The 17,373-nt window shown below is 43.9% G+C and overlaps 1 protein-coding gene and 1 long non-coding RNA gene across 6 annotated transcripts in view; both read left to right on the forward strand.

Moving 5' to 3' along the window:
- The window catches only part of LOC110144273 (uncharacterized), a 63,366-nt gene extending 57,370 nt beyond the window's left edge, over positions 1–5,996 (forward strand). For all 3 annotated transcript variants that reach the window (XR_011490708.1, XR_011490707.1, XR_002315843.2), the window contains 2 exons: positions 1,845–3,225; positions 5,697–5,996. This is a non-coding gene — a long non-coding RNA (uncharacterized lncRNA). The remainder of the gene's footprint in view (positions 1–1,844; positions 3,226–5,696) is intronic.
- Positions 5,997–11,409: 5,413 nt separating this feature from the next.
- Positions 11,410–17,373, forward strand: part of BICDL1 (BICD family like cargo adaptor 1) — a 78,179-nt gene continuing 72,215 nt past the window's right edge. For 2 of the 3 annotated variants that reach the window (XR_011490711.1, XM_070475388.1), the window contains exon 1: positions 11,411–12,508. Coding sequence is in view for 2 of the 3 variants with exons in the window: in XM_070475388.1 (XP_070331489.1) it covers positions 12,140–12,508 (369 nt within the window). In the remaining variant the exon portion in view is untranslated. Of the gene's footprint in view, positions 12,509–17,373 lie in introns of all 3 variants that reach the window. The other variant, XM_020904216.2, reaches the window with a different exon arrangement.

A 17,373-nucleotide genomic window follows, 5' to 3' on the forward strand; every position in this document is an offset into this window, starting at 1 on the left:
CCACTGCTATTTCCTCAGCACCTTGTGGGGTTCCTGACACATAGCAGGTGCTCTATAGAGGATGGGTGGGAGAAAAACTAGACTGTAGCTTATAGGAAGGAAAGCTTTATAAAGTTTCTGCCCTTAAGTTCTGAATTCCTTTGGCCTTAATCACCCCTGTGTCACGGTGACATTTGAATAGGCCACATTCCCTTTTTTCTTCCAGTTGTGAAGGAAGGTTTCAATGGAAGTGTTAAGTTAGGAAAATATGCCTTTAGCATCTTCCTTTTTGGTGTTTTCTACAGTCTTACAAGAGCTTCCCAGGGGGCTCCGTGGTAAAGAACCCACCTGCCAATGCAGAAGACACAAGAAATGTGGGTTCAAGCCCCACGTCAGGAAGATCCCCTGGAGAAGGAAATGGCAGCCCACTCCAGTATTCTTGCCTGGAGAATGTCATAGACAGAGGAGCCTGGTGGGCTACAGTCCAGTGGGGCCCCAGAGAGTCGGATGTGACTTAGTGACTCAACCATAACAACAGTCTTACTGCCTTCCTCCTAAGCACCTAGAGGCCTGATATTATGGACCTTAATCAAAGATTCCTCTCCTTGGTCCTACTTACTTAGCCTGGTTCCTCTAGAAAACAGAAACTGAGACAAGGGTTAAAGTGCTGACACTTTATTTAGGAGGTAAAAGCCTGCAGGAGGTGACGATTTGGAAAAAAAAGAGAAAAGAAGTGAGGAAAGATGCAAAGCAAACATGATGCAATTCCATGCTGGCTTACTGATCCCATAATGAGTCGTATATGCCTTCTAGTAGCTTCTGGTTTTTCCACCAAAGGGAAAGAAACCATCTGTAAGGGAAATTTCCTACTTGCTGCTTGAACTGTTTCACCTTTTGTTATCCTAACCACCAAGGTTAGTTAATCACAAACAGGACTTTGAGACACAGCCTCTGTGATGAAAGAAAATAAGGTTACGAGGCAGGCAGGGGGCCAGCTCATTACCATGCTGAAGTGGTTGAGGGTGTCTTTGTAAAGATGAGGGGAAAGCAGGGGCCGACCAGGGAGAGGTAGACACTGGGAGGGGAGGTTGAGTGGAGTTTAAAAAAAATTCAGCCAAGAATCTAACAGTACATCATTTTGTTTGCCTGGGTGTTTTAGGCTAAATGATACCTGAGATTTCAAACAGCAAGCATGAAAAGTGCATTCTTTATGGATTTTTAAAAATAACTCAGGCTTCTTAGCTAAGACCTATACATTTGGACGAACACATACATTCAGAGTTTATTTCCTCTATTTTCATTAAAGTTAAATCCAATCTGTATGACTCAAGCTGAAAGTTAAAAGTGGCATCAGGTGTCTTTTAGCTTTTCTCACCACCTCCCCCCCGCCCCCCGCCCCCGCCAGGTAGCCAGCTGAAATGAGAAAGTGATAAAAGTAAACTTAAACAACCAGAACTCATTTTCTTAACGAATTTCTCAGCTCTGCAACTCACCCACACAGAGCTGTGTGCAAGTGGTAATTGATACTGAATATATTAATGGCTTCCTAAAATAAGCAGAACTGAACCACTGAGGTTGGGAAAGAGGCTTAAAATAAATAAATAAGATAAATAACAGAAAGCACTCCCTACCACAAAAGCCTCACTTTTAATCATCATTTGAAATAATACCAGATAATTATGCTGGACACTCCCAAGAATGCCCTCTGCAAAGAACAATCAGCCTCAAAAGTTAGCCCTCTCTAATTCATTGAGAGCCTGAACAGAATAAAAAGGCGGAGCAAGGCTCTATTTGTTTGTTTTGTTTTGTTTCTAAGTTGGGACTTTCATCTTCTGCCATTGAACATTTTTGCTTCTGTTTCTCAGGTCTTCAGACTTGGAATGAGACTTACACTAGCAGCCCCATCCCACCCCCCACCCCTGTCTTGAGCTTTTGACCTTGGACTCAATTGCACCACCAGCTTTCCTGCTTCTCCAGAAGGCATATAGACAGATTGTGGGATTTCTCAACCACCATAATCATGTAAGCCAATTGCTATAATGTTTCTCTCTCTCTCTCTCTGTCTCTCTCTCTCTCTCTGTCTCTCTGTTTCTCTGTCTCTGTCTCTCTCTCTCTCTCTCTCTCTCTCTATATATATATATATATATATATATATATATATATATATACACATTATTGGTTCTATTTTCCTGGAGAACTTTGACTGATAACAACCAACCTTCAGTAAAATAACACAGGGTATGTTATTAATATTATGTATCTCATTACCTATCTCTGGTTAAATACTTCTCTTCACTCACATTTTCTTAATAAGTCCTATTTACCAATCGTTTAACCATATTTTGTGATTCTCTGAACCATCCACTAGCTTTAGCATCGAATGCTGACTCATGATTAGAAAGTAGCAAAGTGAATGGTGGCTAGTCCATGTCTTTGCTCGAGGTCCGTTGGACCAAGCCTAGTTTGCTCCAAAAGAAAGAATGTCCTAGGCTCAGACCAGCTCCATTTCATGTTATTCTTCTGTACCTACCCCAAACTACCTTATACTTACTATTCAGCAGCTCACTCACACCTGAAAACCCCTAATTTAGTGCACGAATTTCCCTGGTCTCACCCACAGTCCTATGAATCTCATAAAACCCCTTGAATTCACACAAGAGCAAAAGTCTTCTTGCAGTAATGGCCCAGAATTCTTTAAAAGGACAGTGGAGAGAATTGTAGACTTGAGAGGTGGCACTGAACATGCCTAATTCGACTGAAAGTTTTCTTTTTTCCCTATTGGCCATTTTCAGTCAATTAAATTCTACAATTTGAGAGCATTCCTTTGGATGTTAAAACATTGTCATTATCAGTTGTGACTTCACCGGCATCAATCAAGTTCTTATATTGGCTGTAGTGACCAGTCCTTATGAGCATGCAAGTTGGGTTATGTGACGGCCAGAGCGTGGGATACTGCCTGTCGGGGTGCTAGCTTTGTCTTGCCAGAGCACAAAATCCTGGGAGTGTGGGGTGCATGGAAACAGAGGGAGGGGCACCAAAGGAAGAGGTAAGAATAGATAATTCAAATAAACCCTTCACAAATTGGCTTGTGCTTTGAGAATACGAGTTGTGCAGATTCCAACCGAAAAGAAACAAATGTGCTCCATGAGGTCAGACTTTGTCTACCGAGAAAACTCATGCAGTAGTCATGCCTTGGAGAATTTCCCGTCGATAACAAGATCAACATTTGATCAACAACTCCACAATGTAAGCACTATTTTTTTTAATTGAAGTATAGTTGATTTACAGTATTATGTTAATTTCTGCAGTACAGCAAAGTGATTCAGTTTACCATGGGATATTGAATAGAATTCCCTATGCTATGCAGTAGGACCTTGCTGTTTATCTATTTCATATATAGGGACTTGCATCTGCTAATCCCAAACTCCCAATCCATCCCTCTTCCACTGCCTCTCCCCATGGGCAGCTCCGTAGGTCTGTTCTCTATGTCTGAGAGTCTGTTTCTATTTTATAGATAGGTTCATTTGTGTTATATTTTAGATTCCACATATAAGTGATATCATATAGTATCTTTCTCTGTCTGACTGACTTCACTTAGTATGATAACCTCTAGATCCATCTATGTTGTTGCAAATGGCATTGTTTCCTTTTTATGGCTGAGTAATACTCCATTGTATATATGTACCACATCTTCTTTATCCATTCATCTGTTGATGGACATTTAGGTTGTTTCTGTGTCTTGACCTATTGGATAAACATCATTTTAAAACTTCATTTTCAAGTAGGTAAACCAGGGTTCAGAGGCATCTATGACCTGTCCCTGGTCTATTGTCTAAAAGGCTCAGAAATCTGACCTCTGCCAGCACATCAAGAGTAGGTTTGTATTTTAGAATTGGACTCACGTTAATTCAGATTATTAAATCTAACGTTGAAAGCCAGGATGCCAAATTATTGATTTACAATGAGAAATGTAAGCTCTCAAAGACCACGATGCTGAGGTTCACATACCTAAAAGCACTCTCCCTATATAGGCACAAAAAGCAGATTACAATCAGATCACAGCTTAAAGAGCATATAACTAAAACAAAGAGAATTAGCTGCATGAGCTAAAAGAGCATTCCTTGGTTTGGTTTTTGAGACGCACTCTGCCTGTCTTGCCAATGACTCAATAATACTCTAAGTCCATTGCTGAACCATATTTGAATAGGACTCTCCATATTTATTTCTGTGATGCTCTTTTCTCTATGCTTTCAAATAGACCAACTTCTCTTCTGATGGATGTTTTTTTAAATTGTGTTGAAACCCTGAATTCAAGGCTTTCTCTGGCTTAGAAGTCACTATATCTCTCTATTTTGGTACATTTGGTATATATATTTCATATTGTTGTTGTTCAGTCTCTTAAGTTGTGTGTCCGTCTCTTTGTGGCCCCATGGACTGTAGCTTGCCAGGCTTCTCTGTCCATGGGATTTCCCAGGCAAGAATACAGGACTGGGTTGCCATTTCCTTTACTAGGGGATCTTCCAGACCCAGGGATCGAAATTGTGTTTCCTGCTTGGCAGGCAGATTCTTTACCACTGAGCCACCTGGAAAGCCCCATATTTATATCATAGATCTCTTTTATACCACCAGATAAGTCTTGTTTATAAACTTCACAGAGCCTGGCTCAATCATTATATGAGGAAAGTCCTCAGTAATATTTGTTGAAAGGAGAGTGAAAGAATGAATAAGTACATCTCAATGACAGATGACTTAAAAATAGCTCTCCCATCAATGTGGAAAACAGTATGACAGTTCCTCAAAAAATTAAAAATAGGATTACCATATGATCTGGCAATTCCACTTCTGGATAATGCTCTAAAGAAATGAAAGCAGGAACTTGAAGAGATGTTTGTACACTCATGTCCATAGCAGAATTATTCACAAGAGCCCAAAGGTGGAAGCAACCCATCTGTCAACTAATGAAGGAAGGGGTAAACAAAATGTGGCATATACAAATGATGGAATGTTATTTGGTCTTTGCTACCCATGGATGAACCTTGAGGACATTATGCTAAAGTGAAAGAAGGAGCTCACGAAAGGGACATACCCTGTCTGACCCCACTTGTATGACTTACCTAGAATTGTCAAATTCATAGAAACAGAAGGTGCAGTGGCAGTTCCCAAGAGGCTGAGGAGAGAAGGGAATGGGGAGTTAGTTTTTGATGGGTACAGAGTTTCAGTTTTGCAATACGAAAAGAGTTCTATGGTTGGACGGTAACGATGGTTGCACAGCACTATGATGTATTAAATGCTTTTGAACTATACAATTAAACATGGTCAAAATGGTAATTTTTATGTTATGTGAATTTTACCAGAACTGAAAAAAAAAACCTCTTTCATGCTGACTCATGACTTGTGTTTTTAAACCTGCACTGTCTCCACAAAACCAGTGTATCAGCTTCTATACCTATCTTCATGCAGTGCAGTGGTTTGTCTTGTTGCCTGTCATTCTGTTTGAGACTATGATACAGTCTCGCTATATCAGCAGTATGGTAGAGTTGTGCAACACAAAACACTTCAAAGTAAAACCACAAACAACACTGTCACTACCTGCCAATTAAAAGGACCGACTTTCTTTCAAGAAAATAAATACACTGTTCATGGTGGATAAATAAGGAAATTTATATTGGGTTAACAACAACTTTAGCAATCTTAACATACTTTTTTTTTTTCTAAAGATCTGCAAGAAACATATGTACCAGCCGAATGCCGCTGAAGAAAATCGTTATAGGATTAGCAGTTTTCTGACCCACTTACTAAAAAAAAGCCGAATCACTCAACTGAGACCCCAGGGAAATGCAGATTTATACCTTTGACGTATTACTTGGCTTTTCTTCAATTAACTTAAATTCTGTAACCAGTTTTTGAGTCTTTGCCATCTTCTTTTCTTTTAATTGGGTGATTTTATATGCCTTCTTGAATATAAGCCTTTGCAAATTCTTGGTTTTTCTAAATGCAAATGTATAATGAAACCTGCATACGGCTTTCTCCTGTGCAATTATTTTCTAAATCCATCAGGAGGCCTGCTTCTCTCCCTAATCCTTTCCTTTACTAGATTGGGGCTGAATGGGTGGAGTAGGCAGTCGAGAAGAGAAGTCCGGTGCTCTTTGCTTCCAGATGGGAACTGAGGAAGATGGGGAAGAGGGTCTCTCCACCTGTGGCCATAGTGGTCCAGTAAATGAGAGGCGCTTCCATTCCCACAGGCATGGAGCTGTTTCCTGTCACCTGGCCTTGACTAATCCTTTTCCAACCACTGGGAACAAGCCTTTTCCTCCTGTCCAGTACTCTAGCCCTTCTCTTCCATCCAGTGTAGCTTTCTTTAAGAAGGTTTCTTTCAGTTGAGGAATCTCTTCATTTTCAAGCCCACTGATACAATTCCTGACCAACATCTCCACAACTCACTCTTACAACTGCTGTGTTTATGCTGACTACATGCTTGTCTTATTTCCCTGTACAGGCCAGACGTCCTCGGCCACAGCCAAATCCAAGGGCCTGATTGTGGGATTCTCTTTTTTCTGGCTTTCTTGTTTTTGGCAATAGCACCATCATTCTGTTGCCCCAGTCAGTAACCTCAGAGGCATTTCTGCACCCTCCTTTTTCCACACTCACACTCCCTAATCTCCAATCAGTCTCCCAATCCTAGCAGTTCTTTTTTGTTATTATTTTTTAGACTTTATTTATTTCTGGCTGTGCTGGGTTTCTGCTGCTGTGTGGGCATTTCTCTAGTTGCAGCCACCGTGGGTTACTCTAGCTGCAGTGCGCAGGCTTCTCATTGTGGTGGCTTCCCCTGTTACGGAGCATGGGCTCTAGGGCCCAGGCTCAATAGCAGTGGCACATGGGCTTAGTTGTTCTGCAGCATGTGGGGTCTTTCCTCACCAGGGATCGAACCCGTGTCTCCTGCATTGGCAGGTGGATTCTTTACCACTGAACCACCAGGGAAGCCCCCCTAGCAGTTCTTTCTTTATAACCTCTCTGACTTCTCTTCTGTATTTCCCTATTTCTTTCATCCCTTTCATGTAGACTCTTCCAGCTGCATCTTAACTGTTCTCGCTGGTTCCCAGCTCCCACCACGAGCTCGTCCTTAACACCAGCGCCAGGTGGGTCTTCCTGAGCTACAGCTTTATTCAGGTCACTTCACAATTTTAAAATCACCAATAGCCCTCTGTTGTCTTGGGGTTAGCATTCAAGGCTACATAGGTGGAAAGACCACAGGTTTTATAAGCAATCTGAACTCTGCTCACATACCAACTCTGCCCTTTACTAGTTGCAGGGCAAGACCCTGACCCTCTCAGAACCTGTTTCCACATCTATAAAATGGAGATGATAATACCCATCTGGAAAGGTGATTGTAAAATTTAAGCAAGATAACCTAAGCTAACCCTTTGGCCTCTCACAGTAGGCACTCAGTAAATGGCATCTTTCCTTCTTCTGCAAGTCAATGCCAGCCTGTCTTTACCTTTACAACTTCATTCTCCCTCCTTGGTTCTTCTCCAACACAACTTCCTGCCTCCTGTGTCTTTGGAGAAGTGGTTCTCTCTACTTGCCTTTCATCTTTGCCCATGGAGTCCCCTATGTCCTTTAAGGGCCAAAGTCAGGAAGTGTTCCTTGATCAGTTTTGTCAAATACTGTCAGTGGGATGCCAAGGAGGGAGGTGAGAGTTGTTGCCACCGACATTGTTTAGAATCACCATCTCGTAGTGATAATAACAAGCATACAGGGACTTCCCTGGTGGTCCAGTGGCTAAGACTCCTCACTCCCAGAGCAGGGAACCAGGGTTCAATCCCTAGTCTGGGAACTGGATTCCACATGCCACTACTAAAAGATCCCTCATGCCACAAAGACTTGGCGCAGCCACGTAAGTAAATATATATATATGTAAAAGCACACAGACTTTTTTTTTCGCCTCACCACACAACATGCAGGATCTTAGTTCCCCAAATAGGGGTCTGAACCAACACTCCCTGCAGTGGAAGCATGGAGTCCTAACCACTGGACTACCAGGGAATTCTCTGTGCTCAGTTATTTTATGCATTATTTATCTATCAAGCACCCACACTGTGCCTACCACGTGCCAGATGCCATTTTAAGTGCTGTACGTTTATGAAATCTTTCTAATAACAAGCTGAGGGAAAGGGGGGACAGGGAGTGTGAGGCGGGGTTGAGGCCCCAGAGAGGACCCTGGGAGGGTGAAGGGAAACAGTGTGAGGGGGCTGCCTAGATAAGAACCTAGCAATGAGACAGGCTGGCTGGGAGGTCCCAGCAAGGTGAGCTGGGGCACAGTGACAGGTAGCAGAGGAAGCTCACTCCTACACCAGCCTGGGCATCGCACCTGCTAAAGACTGATGCTGCTGAGCATCAGCCACTAAATGTTTTTCCCTTAAAAAATCACATTGAGAATCCCTAGAGGTACACATACCACATTTTGCAAAATGTTGAGTCAATTCATCTCCAAAAAATAGAAAAAGCTTTTGGGTAACATTTTAGGAATTTTTGAGAATTTTATGTTCTCACTACTAGTTCATAAATAAAATATAAAACTTAAAAAAATGCATACACACTTATAATTGCTGAATGAAAATACCAAGTGTAGAACTGCTTTATCACATGTTTTGCCAGTTCCTCATATTTCTTCCACACTTGACTTTTCAAAAACAAATTTTCTGGAATGTTTTGTCTTCTATACTTTCCAGTTTTTGCAGATCAGGAGGCTAATAAAAATAAATAACTTGAGGAAATTTAATGAGTGTTATCACATTTGGAAATATCAGGATTCCTAAGAAAGACTATTTCATGCTTTGCTCTTAGGGATGTGGCAGCACTTTAATGTGAAAATCCATCCATGGCAGGTTAAGATTGGTCTTACCTAAGTTCACCAGAATATCCAGGTACCAAAAGCAACAGTGATGCAAATATATTATAAAGGAATATAAAAATGATAAAAATGCAAGGCTTAGTAACCAAGAGCAATTCTTCATATATTTCAACTAAAACAAACATCACTACATTGAATGGAGAGGCAGATATAAAAATCCATTTTCTACTGTTAGTCAAACATTAAAGAGATTTTATAAAAATGAAAAATAATGCCATTCCTCTTGCTCATTTTTTAAATTTGGGAATTGCCTTGATGGGAGGGAAGTTTGGGTGAGAATGGATACACACATATGAATGGCTGAGTCCCTTTGCTGTTCACCTGAAACTATCACAACATTGTTTGTTAATTGGCTATACCCCAATACAAAATAAAAAGCTTAAAAAAATAAACTTGGGAATGTATATCTTTTATTAACTATATTATGTTAACATTTAATAGGTTTATTATAAGTAAAATCAGAATTAAAATTTTTTCAGTTTTAATTTTAATACAGTAAATATCAATATTTAAGCCAATGTAAACTAAAGATTTTTGATATCTTCAATGATTTTTAAGAGTGTAAAGAGGTTCTGAGAACAAAAAGGGTAAGAACCACTATTCTAAATAGTTCTCCAAACTTGGGCTGGTCTCCTTTGACTATTCACAGGAAGATAGTACTTTAGAGTCAAAGCTGTAGTAGAAAATGATTGCTTCCTAGTCAGGTTAGGCAGGGGAACATTGTGAGGAAGGTGCTTCAGAAATGAGAGCTAGCATTGTAAAAGTTCATTCTCACAATAACAGGCAAGTCTAATAGAGTAGGACCACTGAGCTTAAGGAAGGCAAGACAAAGACCTCTGGGGAGGGAGAGGCTGCAAGTCTGCTTCAAGGAAAAATAAATAGCTGAAACCCCTTTTGATTAGGATTCTGTTCACTTTTGATATATGTGTCCCTAATCTATTTACACGAGTAGCTTCTTTCCTGATCAAAAAAGACAAAAGGGATTTGCAGTTAGGTCTCACCATGGACCCATGATTTCTGCTCAAGGGGGCATAATAAAAAGTGCTAGAACAATGCATTGTTGGAATGATACCACCGTCAACTTTCAAAACTTGGTTCTAAGATGTGTGAACCCCTCTATGGTCTGTCTCCTTCTCAGTCAACTAGAGAACAGAGTCATCCCCGAATCTCAGGACCTTCAGGATTCACACCTTCAGTTGGAAGGTAGGAAGTGATGTATGTACCTGACTTTTGTTTAGGCTTTGACTTTAATGAGGAGAAAAAGCCATGAGGAACCATTTGACTCATTTCAGCCAATTGGTGTCCTGAAATATACCATCTCGCTGTGATGAAAAGGATCAAACTGTGATCTAACTCAAAAGTGGATTGTTGTCCATAAGAAGAAAGAACAAGGACAAATTCTAGCCTCAGATGGGGTTGTTTCTGAAAACAGGAGACAGAGCATCACCAATGAGGTCAAAGCAAGAACTGACTGGAATCACCCATTAGGCTCTTCAGTCCTTGATTCGATCATTGCAGGAAGCTTTCCTGATAGAACCGTGGATACTGACCGAGGCCATCTTGGTCACAAATTACTACTTACCTTCCTCAAGACTTGTACGTGAGGAAAGTAAAGAATAATGGTATATACGTGAACCCTGGAGTCAGTCTGCCTAGATCTGATTCTGTATCTCTCAGGGCCTCAGTTTCCTTCTCTGTAAAATGAGAAGAGTGACAGCGCTGACTTTTAAGATTCTTGTGAGGATTATCGAAGATAATGCGTATAAAGCACAAGACATGGCACACACTAAGAGGCTAATAAACGGAAGTTATTAGGGAGGGTCTTTGCTTCACATGCCCATTTGTGAGCTTTTTTCCCCGTTATTTCTCAACAGCACCCTTTTCTTTCGGGGCTGCTGATCTCTGAGGCTTCTAGTTCCTTATATCCCTGAGTCATCATCCCTGAGATCCTGGATTTCTGAAGTCGTCCCTTCTACTGCTTTCTAGGGCTCCCTCTCCTGACTGCTTAGCTCTCGCGGGGGCTCAGACCCACAGTCCGTGGCTGCAAGTCTCCGTCGGGCTTAGCCACCCATCTTGCAGAAACGTCCTCAGTCCCCTTTGGAGACCTACCACCTAAGACTGAGACCTATCGCACCCAGAGAAGCTCCCCAGTCCAGAATCCCGAGAGAGGTCGAGGGCGGGGCCCGGCCTCTAGGTGAGAACGAGGCTGGGGGCGGGGCCGTGCTCGGAGGTGCGCACGAGGCCACACCCCGAGGTGAGCGTGCCGGGGGCGGAGCCACACCGCGAGGTGGACGCGAGGCCGGGGGCGTGGCCACGCCGAGGAGCCGCCCGGACCGTTAGGGATGAGCCGGCCGTCTTCGCGGGCTGCGCATGCAGCCTGCCACGGGCGTGAGGCAGCGCAGGGGTTAAGGCTGCCGGCGCCACCTGGGCGCCGCTGAGGAGACCCACGAACCGGCGAATCGCGCGCGGGCGCGGCGAACAGGTGCCCGTGCGCGTCAGGCGCCGGCTAGGGGCGGGGAGAGGGGGCGCGGCCGGAAGCCCGGGGCGGGGCGCGGCGCCGCCGGCCCGGTGGAACGGGAGGGAGCTGAGGCAGTCAGGAAGGAGCTCGCCCGGCCGCGCGGCGCGCGATGTGGAGCCGCCGCCTCGGCGCCTGCAGCAGCCGCCGTCGCCGCCGCTGCTGCTGCTGGGGCTGCCGCCGAGCCGAAGGACAGGGAGCGCGGCTGCAGAGAGCGGCCGCCGGCAGCAGCAGCGAGCGTCGCAGCGACAGCGGAGCGCAGCCCGCCCCGTGAGGCGCTGCCCGGCCGGCGGCGGCAGCGGGAGCAGCAGCAACAGGGTGGCTGAAAACCCGGCAGCGGCTTTCCTCCCCGCAACCTCCCCTCCCGCTTCGCGTCCCTGCAGTCTTCCCTCCCTCAGCCTTCCCTTTGCCACCCCCCGTCCTCCTCCTCCCCGGCGCGCGCCGAGCAGCTGAGCCCGGGGGCGGGGGGAGGGGGCGCGTGCCGCCGGCGCGGGGGAGGGGCGGACCGGCGCGCGCCGCGCCCAGGGCTTGCGGAGACCCGAGGGGCGCGTGCCGCGGCGTGAGGCGAGGCGCGGGGCGCGGGGCGGCGCGGCGGGGCCCCTCCCCCCTGCAGCCTGGCGCGCGCCGGCCGGGCCGCACCGCTGCGGGCTCGGCGCGCGCGGGCCTTGTCCGCCTTCTGCCTGGGCTTGGCCGGCCGCGCTTCAGCACCCGCCGAGCCGGACAGCGCCTGCTGCATGGAGCTGCCCGCCGCGGCCGCGGACGCAGTCGGGAATCCAGCCGCCGCCACCGCCGCTGCCCTCATCTCCTTCCCCGGGGGCCCCGGGGAGTTGGAACTGGCGTTAGAGGAGGAGCTGGCGCTGCTGGCGGCTGGGGAACGGCCGTCCGAGCCCGGGGAGCATCCTCAGGCCGAGCCCGGGCCTCCAGCCGAGGCGGCCGGACTGCAGCCGCCGCCCGCCCAGGATCCCGAGCTGCTGTCAGTGATCCGGCAGAAGGAGAAGGATCTGGTCTTGGCGGCCCGACTGGGCAAGGCATTGCTCGAGAGAAATCAGGACATGAGCCGGCAGTACGAACAGATGCACAAGGAACTAACAGATAAGCTGGAGGTGAGGACGTCCCTCCTGGGATAGGTGGGAAGCGGGGGTGGGGGGAGCCCAGGTACCCGCCCGCCGGCCCTGGGTAGCTTCGGGAGCCAGGCACTCACCCACCTCACCCCACTCCTTTCTTGCCTATCCTGTCTTAACAGAAAACCACCTGGGAGGTGGGTAGCATGGAGGGTTTGAGGTTATCAGACGAGGGTATTCTTGAACACACCTGGCTTTCCTACCCTGCTCACAGCAAAGGGGTCCATGCACGGCCCCAGACGCTGTGGGTCGTTCTACACAGGTACTGTACACAGCATCCAAAATAGAGGTTACAGTATAACTAGTTTATATAGCACTGAGGTGATGTCTGCACACAGGAATTACAGAGTCGGGAAGCGTTTAAAATATGCTCCAGGCTTTCAGAGAGGTAGTTAATCGCTAATCAGGGTGTTAGCTTAAAGCTTTTTAGCTTTGGCGTTAAGGGCTTCCACATGCCCTTGTCTTAACTTCCCCTCAGCTCAGAATGGTGGGAAACAAGTGCCCCTAAAGGAGCTTTATATAGCCTTCAAATACTCACGGATTAGGAAATATGGTTCCACTGCAGAAATCAGGTGAGCCTGGGCTCAACATGTGACAGTTGGTTGTGATTTGATTTGGACTTCAGTATATTTAAACAGTGCTTTTGTTTCTCTTCTGGGTCTCACACATGCAGTTAGATGGCCAAACACAACTTGTGAGAACCATATAACTTTAACCATTGTTATACATACCCGTTAAAATATCTGTAAGATTTCTGCCAATTCTCTGGACCAAAGTGTTTTGCTTCTCTTTTCTTGCCCTTAACTAGAAAAGGGCCTTGAAACTGATACAAGTGGCTACCACTTCTAAATAAATTTTTAGAGTCTTTTTTTCTTAAGTGAAGATGGGGAGGTGCATCTGTGGCAGTGGCGTTGAGCTTATCTTTTTCTGTCTGTGCATTTAATATTGTCTCCCAGTTTGGTGGCAATGAGTTCTTTTTATTCTTGTTACAAGAGAATAGTACAGCCCTGAATAAAGTTTGAAATTGACCGTTGTCTGGTTCCATATCACTGCTACTGGTCAAATGGTCAGAGTGTAAATTCAGAAACTTTTCTCTAGTAAGTATGTCTGTAGTCCAGCGACATATCAAAAATAAGTAAGAGAGGAAAAAAAGGAAACCAGTGAGTGCCCTGTACTTAAGTTGGCCTGTTAACTAGGTCTGCCAGTCGATGAACTCCTGAGATACCTCTCTGAAAAGTGGTTTGTGAAACCTATATATAGATTGCCAAAAAGCAACCCAGTGAATTGAATTGTTTGATTTCCACTTGAAGTAGATGTCTCAGACTAAAAGGGTGTCTTTTTTTGAAAAAGAGATTAGATTACAGACTCTAAATAGAAGTACTACTGCAGACATGTATGCTTGTGATTTGAAATCCCTTCAGTGAGAGACTTGATTAAAGAGACAGCTGTCTTGAAAGGAACATCATATCAGTTGGTTTCATGAGTGATAGTTTTCAAGGGTAATCCTGAATATGTAGTTAAGCACATCCTGGGTTCCACTTGGAACCTTTATACATGTCTTCACCAAAGGAATAAGATTTTCAAATTCTATAACAAGAAAGGTCATATTGTAGAAGAATAAATTACATTTTACTTTTTGCTATGAGTTGATAGACAACATTAAGATAGTTTAAAACTCTTACTAACATATTTTTAAAAATCTTCACTCCTCTCAGGTCAGCATATGAATTCAAGTGTTAAAGGTTTATTTTTAATTTCTGGATGTTGGTTGCACAACAGTATGAATGGACTTAGGGCTACTGAACTAACATTACACTTAAAAATGAATAAGGTGATAAATTTTATGTTATGTATGCTATGATCTAAGGCACTAACTTAAATGTATACACTTTTTTCTTCAGAGATTTAATCTTTATTTAGTTTTTTAAAAATTAGTTTTTAAAGTTCAGGATTCTTTTTCTTCCCCCATTCCAGGTGAGAGTGAATTCTCTCTTAATGCAGAGGTAGTCTCTTCCCTAGGTTACATTTTCTTCCCTCTTCCCTAGGCCAATTCTAATGGTTCTAGCACTACTTTTTAAAATTTTTTTAAGAGGCAAAACAAGTATGGTGGGACTTCCCTGGTGGCCCAGTGGTTAAGAATCTGTCTGCCAACGCAGGGTTCCGGGTTTGATCCCTGGTTGGGGAAGTTTCACATACTGTTCTATATGGGCCCCCCCCCCCAAAAAAAGAAGAAATGTTCTTGTTAAACTTTTTTTTTTAAAAAGTAAGGTGAAAATGATTACATAATTGGGTAGTAGATTTAGATAAGCAAATGCAGGAGTCCTTATTTGCATTCAGTGCTTGATCCACTTAAATCGTATTTTTTTTCTTTGTATTGTTCAAGAACCATATCCTGGACTTACGAGAATAATATGCTTTTTTGGTTCATGGCAGAAGTCCATTTCTGTAACAACCAATTTTAGGTGAGCTAATGATACTTCTTCAGAGTTTTAAATAAACTGTTTTTAGAATGGTTTTAGATTTACAGAAAAGTTGGAAAGATAGGACAGAGTTTCCATATGCCCTGCCCCAGTACTTGCCATAATTAGTAAACCAATACTAATACATTATTATTAGCTATGAGGCTGTTTTGGTGGCTCAGATGGTGAAGACTCTGCCAACAATGCAGGAAACCTGGGTTCCATCCCTGGGTCGGGAAGATCCCCTGGAGAAGGGAATGGCTACCCAGCCCAGTATTCTTGCCTGGAGATTTCCATGGACACGGGAGCCTGGCAGGTACAGTCCCTGGGCTTGCAAAGAGTCCAAAACGACTGAACGACTAACACTTTAACTTTTTCATTTAGTTTAATTAGATTTCTTTGGGCTTCTCTTGTGGCTCAGCTGGTAAAGAATCTGCCTGCCATGTGGGAGACCTGGGTTCGATCCCTGGGTTGGGAAGATCCCCTGGAGAAGAGAAAGGCTACCCACTCCAGTATTCTGGCCTAGAGAATTCCATGAACTGTATAGTCCGTGGGGTCGCAAAGAGTCAGACACACTGAGCATGTAGGTTTTTTTAGCCTTTGCCAAATGTCTTGTTCTGTTTCATGTTACCCTTACATTTAGTTTCTGTATTTTCCTAGTCTCTTTTTGTCTGTATCAGTTTCTTAGACTTCTCTTGTTTTTGATGACCTTGACAGTTTTGACATTAGCTTTTTTCTTATTGAGGTATAACTGACATACAGCATTATATTAGTTTCAGGTGTAGATATTACCTTTTAAACTACAGTTTAACCCCAAGAAGCAGGGAATAGCATGGACAGAACCTGACCACTACACTTTCTGATATTCTTCCTAGAGTTTACTGGTTAATTTAGCACTTCACTGAAAATGTAATTCTAGGAGAAATCTTTCTTTTCTCAGAATAGACAGAAGGCTAAGTTCTGTATGTTCATTAATAGGAAGGTCTTGATTTTTTCCCCCAGAGTGTTGGGAAACCTGAATTAGGAAGAAATGTAAGGACAGAATAGATTGATCAGCACCACTTGTCCTCAACCCTGCCTCACTCCCTGCACGTGGATTAGATTGTTTTAGTCGCTTAGTTGGGCTGTTCACTAACAGCTGTTTGCTGAATATTTTTAAGTCTCTCTGTTCTTTTAGAACACAAGCCTAATTTATCTGGCCTCTCAGTAATACTGTGATTACTGAGTTCTTGCTGTTGCCTTCTGCTCAGTCTTTTCCATTTTTGAAAAACTCAATAAATCCAAGTATCACAATTTTAGAATTGTAATTACCATTTACTTCTGCATCTCATCTTTCTGAAGTTTGTATAGTGACTAAAACATCCTCATTTTTGGAAGTTTAGCAAAATGAGGGAAGCACAGAGCAGAAAATTTTCATGCTGAGAAGTACAAGTCCCTCCCTTGAGAGAAAAATCTTTTTTTAGGCACAACTCAGATGTGAAATAATGAGACTGATTTTCTTGTATAACTATACACTGCCCCTTAAGGCTTTCCAAAAGAGGCATCCTAAAAAACATATGAAAGGTGAGAACTTGGATAGAATAAGAGTGTAGATTCACAAGGTGAAAAGATGTCTGAGTACGTTGAAGGAAAAGATGCAAATGCCCATCTTAGCTTGTTGAAACAGTCTCAGTGCTTGATAGTCAACCTTTAGTGCATCAGAATTTCCAATAGAACCTAAATAGATTAGTGGGTAGATAGACAGATGCCTTCCTAGGCCTCATCCCATTCTTTACTGATTCACAGTCTGGAATCAGTGTTTAGGTGGATGTATTTTGAACAATTATACCAGAGATTTTCTGACAGCAAAAGCTGAGGACCATTGCTTTACTTCTCACATGCATCTCTCACACTCTGAGGTATTTACTTGGTTTTCTTGTACTTGGTGTGCTTTTTTTGTTGTTTATTTTTTAAATCTATTTATTTGTCTGGCTTCGTCGAGCCTTAGTTGCAGCAGGCGGGGTCCTGTGCTGCGCTGTGCTGTGCTATGTTGTGCTATGTTGTGTTGTGTTGTGCTGCGCTGTGTTGTGTTGTGTTGTGCTGTGCTGTGCTGCCTTGCGTTGTGTTGTGCTGCGCTGTGCTGCGCTGTGTTGTGCTGTGCTGTGTTGTGCTGCGCTGTACTGCGCTGTGTTGTGCTGTGTCGTGTTATGTTGTGTTGTGCTGCGTTGTGTTGTGCTGTGTTGTGTTGTGCTGTGCTGTGTTGTGTTGTGTTTTGCTGCGCTGTGCTGTGCTGTGTTGTGTTGTGTTATGTTGTGCTGTGCTGTGTTGTGTTGTGCTGTGCTGTGTTGTGTTGTGCTGTGCTGTGTTGTGTTGTGTTTTGCTGTGCTGTGCTCTGTTGTATTATGTTGT

Source organism: Odocoileus virginianus, chromosome 12 (assembly GCF_023699985.2).
Source record: "Odocoileus virginianus isolate 20LAN1187 ecotype Illinois chromosome 12, Ovbor_1.2, whole genome shotgun sequence".
Lineage (NCBI taxonomy): Eukaryota > Metazoa > Chordata > Mammalia > Artiodactyla > Cervidae > Odocoileus > Odocoileus virginianus.